Here is an 11,670-nt window from a genome sequence, read left to right on the forward strand (position 1 = left end):
ACCCATGAACAGGACACCTCCATCTCTGTCCCCGGGGTCCCTGAGAGGATTTAGGTCAAATAATCTGCAAACAGGCAAGCCCTATGCAAATTGGGTGGTTGTTTACATTTTTGTTTCCCAACTATAAGAGGAAGTTGAGCTCGATAAAGCCTTTTCCTGCTGTAATAGTCCAATTTTCTCAGATTCTTGAGGACATCGAGTGTACAGGGTAAGGTTGAGAGGAGGGCAATGCTTAGGATTGTTGAGTTGGCCTTACCTGATCAGCTCCTCCCCCACGGTGGTGACTGGTTAAAATGGAAACCAGGGAGGTGGCCCATGTCGTCCCCACCGGTGGCACCCTGCGGGCACCCCGGCTGTCATGCCTGAGCCCTCCTTCCAGAAATCGGCAACGCAATGACTGGCATGCGGCTCACATCCTCCCGGCAACTCGGCTCAGCCGAAGCTGTCTGGCCTAACCATCAGAAGACTCCCTCCCCCATGCCGCCGGGCTGTTCTCAGTTTCCATTTCTGTCCCTCAAGCACAGAACTAAGAAAAGAGAAGAGCTGGCAAGGTGGCAGAAGGAGGGGGCCGACGGCAGGAGAAAAGCTCTGCAGATACCATGGTGAGAAGGAGTGGGGGTTTTCTGGGGAGTTGTGAGCCGACCCAGGAATCCTCAGGCCGGACAACGGTCTTGTCTCTCCAGCAACCGAAGTCTCGCCAGAGATAGAGAAGCCTCAGTTCTGGAGGAGGAGGCCAGAGGGGCCACTCCTGCCCCCCACTCCGCAGCCCCCCTCTCGTCTCTTTAGAAACCCCCTGCTTGTGTCTCTGAATAATTCACAGGGTCTTTTGTTCCCCGCAAACCCTTCTCCTCAGCCCACCTCTCCCGCCCTCCCTGGTCTTCCTTTTTTCCGTGGGAAAGTTGCTTGAAGAGCTCGCGGACAGGGAGAGGAGGGGAAGGGGCCAGTCCACGACAGAAGGTCGACGGCAGTGCCGCACAAAGGGGACAAGCACGCTAATTAAATGGCCAAGAAAGACTGGAGGAGAAGATGGTGGTGGGGGTGAGGGTGGTGGTAAGAGGTAGAAAAAGGAAAGGGCTGGAAGATAGAGGGGTAGGGCGGGGCCTCCCCTGTCAGGAAAACAGAGCAGAGCAAAAAGCTTGTTTCTATAGCCCTTTTGAAGGGGGGTGCTGCCCGGACCTCCGCGCCATTCTCTCGCTCCAATTCCACTGGCAGGCAGGGGGAATAAAGCGGAGAGATGAAGAGCTGCCGGCTGGCTCCCTGGGTGAGATTTAAAGTGATCTGGGAGTCCTTCCCCTCAGTTATGGCGTGAGGTCACTTGGCATTTGTCAAGGGCGCCAGCAATGAGGTGGGGCATCAGACTCTGCTCAGCTCTGACTTCAGTTCAGCGACTTTCAATAGACACAGGTGAATAAGAGCAGCTAATACTGACCAAACCCTTCCTAGGTGCCACACATTGTGCTAAATCTAGACACGGAGTATTTCATTTAGTTCTCGTGACAGCCCTGAGAAGGAAGGTACTATTACTCTCCCATTTTACAGATGAACAAACTGAAGACTGAGGGTGCATAATCTGCCCCAAGTTACACACCAAGGTACTTGGGTTCCCGCCTGGGTGGGCAGGCTCTGGAGGCTGCGTTTTTTGTCCACTATCCGAGCCTCCCTCTGCCACACAAATAATTACCCCAGAACTGTGTCAGAGGCCCCCCGGAGGCTGCTGGCTGACCTGGGGAAGAAAGAGAGCAGTGGCGTGGTTCAGGTGCCCATTCCCCTCTCCCAAATATTCTGCCAGCTCAGAAGTAGTCATAGGAAAATCCCATGCATCTGACCAGCACTTTACCATTTATAAACTGCCTTCACATCAGCGAGGAGCTGAGCTTGAGCCAAAAGGGCAGAGGACGGGGGGAATAAACCCTGGGCTCCAACCCCCACTCTATGACACCTGAGCCGTGTGGCCCTCCTTGGAAAGTTAATTCTGAGCTGCTGACACAGGGCCAGCGAATGAGGTAAGACTGGCAAGTGCATCTGGTAAACTCTCAAGGGATGAACTCCCTTTGTGGAGGTTTCCACAATGACTCCATGGGGCGGGCAAGGCGAGCCTGACGATCCCCACTTCATGCACAAGGAAACTGGACCTTGCAGAGGCTCTGTGGCTTCGTTTAGTGGCAGAGGCCGGAGGGAAGGCTGGGCCTCTCCTTCGGCAGCGCACCCTCCTCCTCTTTCCTCCCACTGCTGAGCCTCTGTGTGCAGACAGCCTCCTCTGGGCAGCCTGAATTTCACACTCAGGGGTTCAACCTCACTGCAAACAGCGCTGACCGCCTGGGGTTCAGGGGTCACAGGTGGGGTCAGGCCCTTCTGGAGAAAGGAAGAGTGGGCCGTTGTGAGAGGCCCATCTCACCAGAAATCAGGAGCTGGCAAGGCAAAGGCTGTGGGCACCACATGGACCTGGGTCTCTCCCATTTGAAGATTGGGAAGACCAAGAAGATCATAAAAAACAGTGATCACAGAACCCACAGCAACACCAGGCTGTCACAGGAAGTCCTGAGACGACGCACAGAAAGTGCCTGGCACACGTAGTGAGTACTCGCTAAATATGCGCTGTTACTTCCAATCGGGAGTTACCCCTCCAGTTTCCAGAGAGACCAAGGAAAGGGGCTGACCTCGTGTGGCACTACTGTGTGCTGGGCACTGCGGTGGGTGCCTACAGGGAAGCAGCACGGCCGAGTCAGAATAGTCTGGCCCTGACGTCAGACTTCCCGGAGTTTGAATCTTGGTCTCAGCCAATGATGGCTCCGAGCCTTTGAGGAAGAGAACCTCTGGTTTCTTCATGGGTAAGATGGGATCGAAAGGCCTACTTGCTTAAATGAGGTGATAAAGCCCCCAAACTAGATCCTGGTGGGAGCCCATTCAGTGTTGCCTGTTAGGGCATGGTGTGTGTAACCTTGAACCCTCAGCAGCTAGCCTAACATGGGGATTATCACCGGCATTTACACAGGAGGAAGTCAGGACTCTGGGATGTTAGGGCTCTGTCCCAAATCACATGGCCATGGCAAAGCTAGGACGGACCCCAGAGGCCAAGCCCACCCTTAGCCACCACACCACGCTGCCTTCCACCCGCAACCAGAGGGTCAGGACAAGACGACAGGGAGCTTAAGTCTTGGCAGCCCCTCTTTCATCTCTGGCCCAGCCCAGTCGGGTCCTATGCCCTTGATGAGGAAATGCGCAGAGGCAGCCTTGGAAGTACCTACCCAGAGGCGATCAGCACCCGGGACTGGGCAATGGCCAGTCGCTGCAGGTTGGTCCGATTTAAGGTCGCCAGGGCCACCCTTCCGGTCTTGCCGTTGGCTCCGGGGGGACTGGCGGGAGAGCCCGCCGTCACCCCTGCCGGCGTGCTGGAGGCCTGTCGCCGGATCGCCTGCGATGGGACAGTCTTCCCCGGCCCTCGGACGGTGCCCGTGCTGTCCAGTGGCTTGGCCCCGGGGCCTGGCGGGGGGGGCAGCTTGACCGCTCCAGGTGGGGGCATGTTCTTGCGGGCCGCTGGGGGCTGCAGGGGCCCGGTACCCCCGTCGGCCACGGCCGCCTTGATGCTCATCACCAGAACGCACTGCGGGCAGGAGCAGGGCGGGGCGGCGGGCGAGGCGGCCGACGCGGGGCTGGCCGGCCAGGACTGGGCCTTCGGCAGGGTGCCGGTGACCATGGGGTAGATGAGATCCAGGCGCCGGCGGACGCGGCGTTGGCGCTGGGTCTGCCGGTTGATCTGGCCCATGGTGCTGAAGTCAATGACGTAGCTGAAGCCGATGGAAGTGAGGTCGATCCAGGGGTGCTGCTTCTCATAGGCGTGCTGGATGGTGATGCCCACTTCCATGTCATAGGGCGTCCAAGAACCGTTGTCGTTCTCCCACTCCCACACCACGCCCTTGCCGGGGGCCGAGGACGGGTCGTAGTAGTTGCGGCGAACTGGGCGGAGGGTCCCTGCCGGAGTGGGACGGAGGACAGGGTCAGGGTCAGCAAGGAATGAAACTGGACTGTGTTCCCTTCAGAGGCAAACGGGAACCAGTCCTGCTGTGGGCGGGCCCTAGGCTGCCTGCTGAGGTACCAGCTTTGAATGAGACTCCTTCCTGCCTTGAGGACTGTGCGGTTGCCCGGGGTGGGAGCAGCTCAGCTCGGTGACAGTGTGAAGGGTGTGGGGCCGTGCGGGGTACCCGAAAGAGCACCTGCCCCTTCTTAGTCTGGAGACCTTGGTCTGCGGCCAGATTGATTCACTTCCGAGTTTATGTAGAACTCCCCAACCTCCTTCCCTCCCCTGAGAAACAGTGAGTCCTTTGCAGAACTTTTGTGAAAATTAAATGTGACCCACTTATTCATTCAACAAATATGTATCTGCATATGCCAGGTTCTGGATCTCTCCTGCACCCTGAAATTTGCACTAGGGCACCTGAAGCCCTCAACACAGAGTAGGTGCTCATAAATATCATATCACTTCTCCCCTACTCTCTAAATGCCCCTGCCTGGAGGGCTATGAAGAGAAAGAACAAAGGGTCACGGAAGCCTAGAGGGCAGAGGAAGAAGACCGTCTCCAGGAAGGCAGCCCCCCAGCGGTGGAGCTAGAGATCCCGCTCCCTGTCCCTTTAAGGGTGCAGTAAAAACAAAAATAGAAAATCAGGTTGAGAGAACTCTCTTAACACTTGCGAGCTTTCAATCTTGTATCAAAGCAGTAATAATGATCATAATAATTTTCTATTTCTCTAACATCTTTCTTTCAAAAGCCCAAACCCTCCTAAAGATAGGATTGTCTTCATTTTCGGTCTCACGGGGGGAGGGGGGCAGGGAAGGGGGGCCAGGGCTAGTGCAGGGAAGCTGCACAGCAGAAATGAGCCTGCAGCCCTGGAGGGAAACTAGGTCTGTAACTCTTGCCTCTTCCTCCCCTACCCACCCCAAACCCGGATTCAGACTCACGCCCAATCAGGGCTCATTTCATGGGTATCAACATCAAGGCTGAAGATGCCAGGGTCAAGGCAGGGTGAGGGGGCCTGGGAGGGCTCCAAGGGTGCTTGAATCTCGCATCTGTCAGCTTAAGCTCTATCCATCAAAGTGGTGGGAAAAGGCTCCCCTTCGCTGGCCTCTGACCCACCCCCTCCTCCAACCCAGAGGGAGACACCAAGACCAGGGACAGAATTCCATTCAAGGGGGGAAGAAAAGGAACAATGGCTATTCAGGCCTTTGCCAGGGTCATAACCCACCCCCCACCCCAACTCCGAGCCCCTTAATGACCCAAAACATCAACATTCAGAGGCAGGAGGGAGAAGCAAAACAATCCCCTATTCAGCACCAGGACCTCTGCTGGGGGACCTGGAGGGGGGGAGCGGGATGGGAGGAAGAGAGGAGGAAGAAGGGGGGATGGGCAGGAGTATCCTGGTTTGCCTCCATTTCCTTCCTAAATAGCCAGCTTGCTGGGGAGCAAAGAGCACAGGCTTTGGGTCCAACAGTGGAGGCTCTGTCCCTTCCAGCTGTGTGATTAAGCCTCAGTTTCCTCCTCTGCTTGGGCCGGGTGGCGACTTCAAAGGGGGGATTTGAGGATTAAAGGAAGGAATGAATATAAAGCGCTAAAATAACACCTGCCATGGGGCAAGAGCTCAATAAAAGTTGGTTGATTATCATTGTAATTTACTTTCTATTATATGTCTAAGCAGGATGGAGGAGTCATAGGGAAAGTTTAGTTCAGAGGATGTGGGGTGTGTGTGTGTGTGTGTGTGTGTGTCTGTGTGTGTGTGTAAGAGAGAGATTATATATAACTCCTTATACAATCTTTATTATTTAGAAGGCACCTAACTCATCCCATATGATCTTCATGGCAATCCTAAGAAACACCTTTTAGAAATGAGGAGATTAAGTTTAGAGAGCTTAAATGACCCTATTTTATATTCTCTCCAGGGTGGCAGGGGAAATGCACTTGTCCAGTGCTCCTCAATGTCCTCAAGAGGCATTTTTTACAACAGTGGGGTCAATCCCAGAGACGCTGGAGAGCTGCCGCAGAACTTCTGGAAGCTAGCTGTGGCTCTCCCAGGTTTAGCTCCCCCATGCCTGTCTCTTCCTCTACTCCCAGCAGACAGATGCCCTTTTATCCTCCTGCATTCCCTCACCTACTATTCGCCAGGTCTCTCCCCGCCCAGGTGCCCTCCTTTGCCATTTTTACCTATTGAAATTGTCCTCATTCTGGTCCTATGCCATTTGCCACCCATTTCCTGAAATGTTCTCCCAGTCCAGGCCCCCCGCCTCAGGAGGTCTGGGGTGCGTATCTGCGTATGCCTGCCTGGTGTGTACGGGGGCTCGGCATTCTTCATACGGGCCTTAAGTGGAGGCGCAGATACGACCATCTAGCTCTGTGCCCTGGGGCGGTGCATGGCACTCACGAGGCCTCCATAAACATGCTGTGATTGACTGAAGACTTCGGCTACTTTTTAATCATTTATCCCATGTTGCTGAGTACCCACTGCTCTGAGGAATTCGGGCACTACTCAAATAGCTTATAATCTAAAACTAGACAAGTGTGCGAATGACTATTTATGAAGCAGAATATGCCAGAAGAAGGGTGCCAACAAAACGCACGTGAGCTGAGAAAATTCGCCCACATCCCCTCCGGGCTTAAACCCCTTCCGCGACCTCCCCTTAGGTCAGGACCTGACCCTCCCAGCCCCAATCTCTGTGGGCCCGCCTCATGCCCTAATAAGCTCTGGACTTTGGTGCCACATTGGCCTCTTCGAGTCCCCTCCCCCCCCCCCACATGTTTCTCCTCTCTGGGCCTTTTCACAAGGCTGGTCCCTCCCCCAAACACTCTGGCATTCCTCTTTGCTGCTCATCCTTCCGAGTTCAGCTCATTTCTTCAAGGAAACTTCTCTGGGCTGCCCTGACCAGATGGGATTCCCACTCCCATTTTTTTTCTTTACAGCATTTATCTTGATGTGCAGTCACACATTTCTTGGTGTGATTAATTTGGTGAGTGTCTGTCTCTCTCCGCTGGACTCCCAGTCCTGCCGAGCGGGTATCCGGGGGGTTTGCTCACGGTTGTATTCCCGGTGCCTGACATGTCCTAGGAGCTCCATAAATACTGACTGAATAAATGAAGGAATGATGGGTGGGAGAACATTTCCAGAAATGGGATGACAAGTATCGTAAGGCTTGAATGAGAAGCACAATTTCGATAGGCGAAAGTGGCATCTCAGTAGAAGGGGCTTTGTGAATAGTTGGGGGGACGGGGTGTCAGAGAACTCTAAGGGGATACATGAGGATAAAAAGGACATCAGTTTATCAGGAGTAGGGGAAAACATAAGGCAGAGCTGAAGAGAAACCTGGAAAGCTATGTTAGAGCCAAAGCATAGACGGTCTGGAACGCCAGGCTGTGACGGGTTTTATTTGTAGGCAACGAGGAGCCAGTGAAGTCTGTGACACAGAGAAGTGACAGGACCAGAGATGCTCTGTTAATTAGTTCCACGTGAGAAGTAATGAGGGTCCTGGCAGTGAACATGAAAAGGAGGTGACAGACTGGAGGGACCCTACAGAGAAGTGGGTAGGACTTGACCTTGAGTAGCTGAATGCTTTCCCAGAGAGGTTCCAGGATCACCTGCTTCCGAATCGCCTGGGGTATGGATGAGCAACACCTTCTAGAGTACCCACTGGCCGCTAGGAGGAATCATCAGCCTCTCCGGGGCCTGGGCCTAGGAATCTGCATGGGAATAACCGCCCTGGATTTTCATCATGCATGCTAATTTTAACAGCTGGGCCACATGGTCCACGTGCCTTGACACACTGGGCACCCGAAAGAGGCTCCGAACGACAGAGTCAAAGACTCCTGAGGTCTTGACGATGGGCAAGTGATAAAATGGTGGCACGATTTGCAGGCAGAGCAGTGTCATGAGGAAGAGCTGGTTTTGGGAGGGAAAGGCGCTGAGTTCATTCAGCCCCAGCAAGTTAGTTAGAGACAGAAGGCAGACCTCAGAACCAAAGCTGTGGGACAAAAGAATGTCACTGTGGGATTTCACTTCTCTGATTATGTTCAGAGACCACCGCAATCTGGAATGTGCTGGCTAGTCCTGGCCTCCTCTAAACGCAGGACCATGAACTAGATGATCTGAGGAATCCACTTAGTCCTTGGGTGCAGTGACCCAAAGAAAAGGCCTCTAATGGGATAGGAATAAAGAATGTTCATAAACTCAGCAGGGAGAAAGAGAAAGAAAATCAGTTTTTCCTGGCAACTCAGACACCTGCATTCCAAAGCACCTGAGATGTTTTGGCTCCTGGGAAATGGGAGAAACGCCTTCCAGGCATGACCCTGTCTCAAGGGCACTTTACATCTGCGCATCACGGTGTCAGAGAAATTCCGGGCCTCTCCAAAGCGCCCCTCAGCCCCACTGGAATGTCCCAGGAGGGCAAAGTCCCGGATGTTCTGTTACTGGGGTATCCCACGTGCCTGGAACAGTGCGTGTGCCAAGGAGGCGCCCTGGAAGTGTTCACCGATGACGGAGTAGAGCGTGGGACACTTGATTTGGCATCTCAGCTCTGCCTTTGACTACCTGTAAAACCTCGAGCAACTTAATCTCTTCCAAATTGTTGCCCTTCCTAAGATCGATGTGAGGACTAAACAAGACAAAGTGTGCAAGGGGCCTGGAGCATCCCCCACACTGTCACGACCACGTGGGCCTCGTGACACTTGCTTCCTCCACCCCTGTGCTCACACAGGGCGGAGTACCCTGTGGGGACCTAAAAATCAGCTTCTGTCAAAACCGTTCATCTCTCGCCATCTGACCTTTCTCACCATATTAAAGACATAAAAGAGGCAAAAGTTGCAGAGAAAACTGTGAGCTGGAAAGGGCTCTGCGTCGCACCAGGCCACTTCTAAGCAGCATCCTCACTGGTGCAGAGACCAAACCCATTCACCTGCCCAACTGCACGATGACAGGACAGGAACCAGAGGACTCTCAAGGCTGCTCTTTGTTCCACAGAGAAAAATGAGGCCTGAGCAGCTAAGGGACTTGTCCAAGGTCACACAGGAAGCCGATGAGTCTAGGGTGAGAGCCTGAGTCCTGTTTCCCCACTCCCAGCCTGGGGCTCCCCACATCCCACTGCTGGAACCCTGGAGGTGGTGGCGATCAGATGTCCTGGAAGATACAAGGGGCTGGGACGCTGAAGGACAGCACTCCAGTCACTGCCCTGGGACAGAAAAGGTGAGTCCAGTCAAGATAAATGACCATACGTGGACAGGACCCAACCAAGGCTCTGGAAGCAGCCAAGACCATCCCCTCCACCGCCCCATCTCCTCCCTTCTTCCAGATTCCCTAGCCCAAAACACTCGCGGAGACCAGCATAGAGTGCAAATAAGCTCAAACCCAGAGTCCGTGTGGGGAGGAAGGGCCCAGGGCAAACAAAGGCGACAGAGGGTATCTGTGACCTCCCAGCCATCTCCCTGGAGACAGGGTGGGTGAGGCGGGAGCCCAGGGGAGCTGAGAGTCTGAGGCCTCCCTCCCGGCAGGGCAGGCAACTTCTGAAGAAACAGAGCTCCCATGTCAGGAAATGTCCCCACATAGAGGAGGCAACAAAAAAAGAGAGGACTCGCCTCTAGGCAGGGGACTTCCAGCTCTCCTTTGTTTGTGGGGATGTTTCTGGTTCCCAGCTTCAAACTGTGGCTTGGGGATGGCGGGTAATTTAATTAAACATTGCCAGGGCTTGGCTGAGGTTGCCTGGGCGCCGGCAGTATAAAGTTCCTACCCTGTCATGGCCTCATCAATGAGCTATATTGAGAGGAACTGAGTGTCTGTTGGCAGAGAAGGGGGAGGAGGGGGCTCCGAGCCCAGAAACCCAGAGATTCTATTCTGCTTTGACAAGCTCCTTGACAGCCCGGCATTCCTGGGAATTCAGCCCAGTGCCTTCGGCATCCAGCGCAGGGCCTGGCACTAGGAGAAAGGCGCTCAGTACCCACTCACCCACTGACCACTAACTAGAATGAGTGGATGAAATCTAAAGCGGTCTGAGTCGTGCGCCTCTAAGACAGACTGGAATGTAAAACAGACCCCGAGGCAGTCTTTAAAATGATGCAGGGCTAGCTCTCGGCCTCCAGTCTCCAGTCTAAGGAGCCACCAGGCGTAGTCAGCCTGTCCTCGTGGTCAGACCTGGACCGGGGGGGGGGGGGGGGGGGATATAGATTCCGTCCCTCAACCCCGTTTTCTCTGTAACTTCACCTCTGTCCAAAGGGCACGCTTCATCTCTGTCTTAGACACCCCAAACACTGATTAAACTTCACCCCCTCCCAAATGTGGGACAGGGGCTGGGACCTTTATGTCACCAGGGTGTTTCTCCATATACTGCAGAGATTTAGTCTGAAACAGAAAAGTGAACACCTGCCTGTTTATTCTGAGCAGGACTGGAATGCCCGGTCAGGTGTCTTAACTGCTAGTCCTCCCTGGTCCCACCTCCAGAGCTCAGCAACCACCCCCCCCATCTGCTGCCTGCACCCTCACCTCCACAACCTTTACCCCAATTGCCCAATTACATTCTCCCCCTCCCCCTAGCCACACTTAATCCTCTTTCTCAATCTCCCCACATTCCTCCTCATTCCCTCCTCCCCCTGGTCTCTCTCAGCTCCACCACCCTCCCTTTCCCACTAGGGTTTAAGCCCCTCCAGATGCTAACACTTCTGGAATCCTTCCCCCCAGAAAGCTTTACTCAGCTGGCCAGTATCTGCAAAGTCCCTGGCAAAGAGGCTTTTGGGAGTTATGACTAAAGATGGGGACATGAGGGTGGAAAGACGTCCCTTTCCCATGACAATCCTAATTAGCACACAGGATGTGGGGGCTTTCCAAGGAGGCTGGGATGCCCTGCTCAAGCAGCTGTTCTCGGATCCTCTGGGACTCCCCGGGTCATCCTCTCTAGCCCCTCCCCACCACACCTGCTTCTCCAGGCTCCCGGGTCACACTCTTGGGAAAGCGCCGCCAGAATTCCAGAAACAACCTCCCACCCCTGTGAAGAGACTCCTGGAGAGGCAGACTGGTCCCAGGTCCTCAATTAAGCCTGGACACCCTGCGCTGAGCAAAGACAAGCCGCTCTGCCCCGCCGGTGACCACCCCCCCCCACCTCTCCCTGCCGGCTTTCCGCCTTGCTCTGACCTGGAGAACAAGGAAGCGAGATTGTGGTGGCCACAGTGGCAACTTGATTCCCATAAAAAGACAGGGGTTTAGTGCTGGGGACAGTTTCAGGAGGAAGCTTGGGGACCCTTTCTCCTTAGGAATCCACCTCCTCCTCCTCCTCCACGGACAAAGAGAGCGGCTTCCCTGCCAGGCATTCCGGAGCCGCGCCCCCCGCTCCCCATCTGCTCTGGCCTGTTGCTTCGGCACCGGCCAGCGCCACAGCATCCAGGGCGTGCCATGCCCTGGAATCCCCTAGCTCCAGGCTCCCCTCCCAGGGCGACCGCCCTTCCCATGCTAGAGCACCGCGAATGTCCCCAGGGAGTCCCTTCTTCTCTCCCCGGGTCCCACCCCGAGGACCCAGCTGTGAGAAGGCATCCCACACGGAGGGGGCGGAGGCAGTAAAGTGGGTGACGAGGGGGACGTGTGTCAGTCCCAAGGGTGCCTGAGGCAAAGCAGGGCCAGCCAAGGTGTGAGGATGAGAGCAGGAAGCCTTTCCCAG

General features: G+C 54.9%; 1 protein-coding gene across 5 annotated transcripts in view; it reads right to left on the minus strand.

Moving 5' to 3' along the window:
• Positions 1–11,670, minus strand: part of DTX4 (deltex E3 ubiquitin ligase 4) — a 36,466-nt gene that overhangs the window by 23,758 nt on the left and 1,038 nt on the right. For 4 of the 5 annotated variants that reach the window (XM_078057973.1, XM_078057971.1, XM_078057974.1 and 1 more), the window contains exon 2: positions 3,246–3,969. In XM_078057973.1, the coding sequence (XP_077914099.1) occupies positions 3,246–3,969 (724 nt within the window). Of the gene's footprint in view, positions 1–3,245; positions 3,970–10,226; positions 10,321–11,670 lie in introns of those variants that run through there. The other variant, XM_078057975.1, reaches the window with a different exon arrangement.

Source organism: Halichoerus grypus, chromosome 11, assembly GCF_964656455.1.
Source record: "Halichoerus grypus chromosome 11, mHalGry1.hap1.1, whole genome shotgun sequence".
In the NCBI taxonomy this organism is placed as follows: Eukaryota; Metazoa; Chordata; class Mammalia; order Carnivora; family Phocidae; genus Halichoerus; species Halichoerus grypus.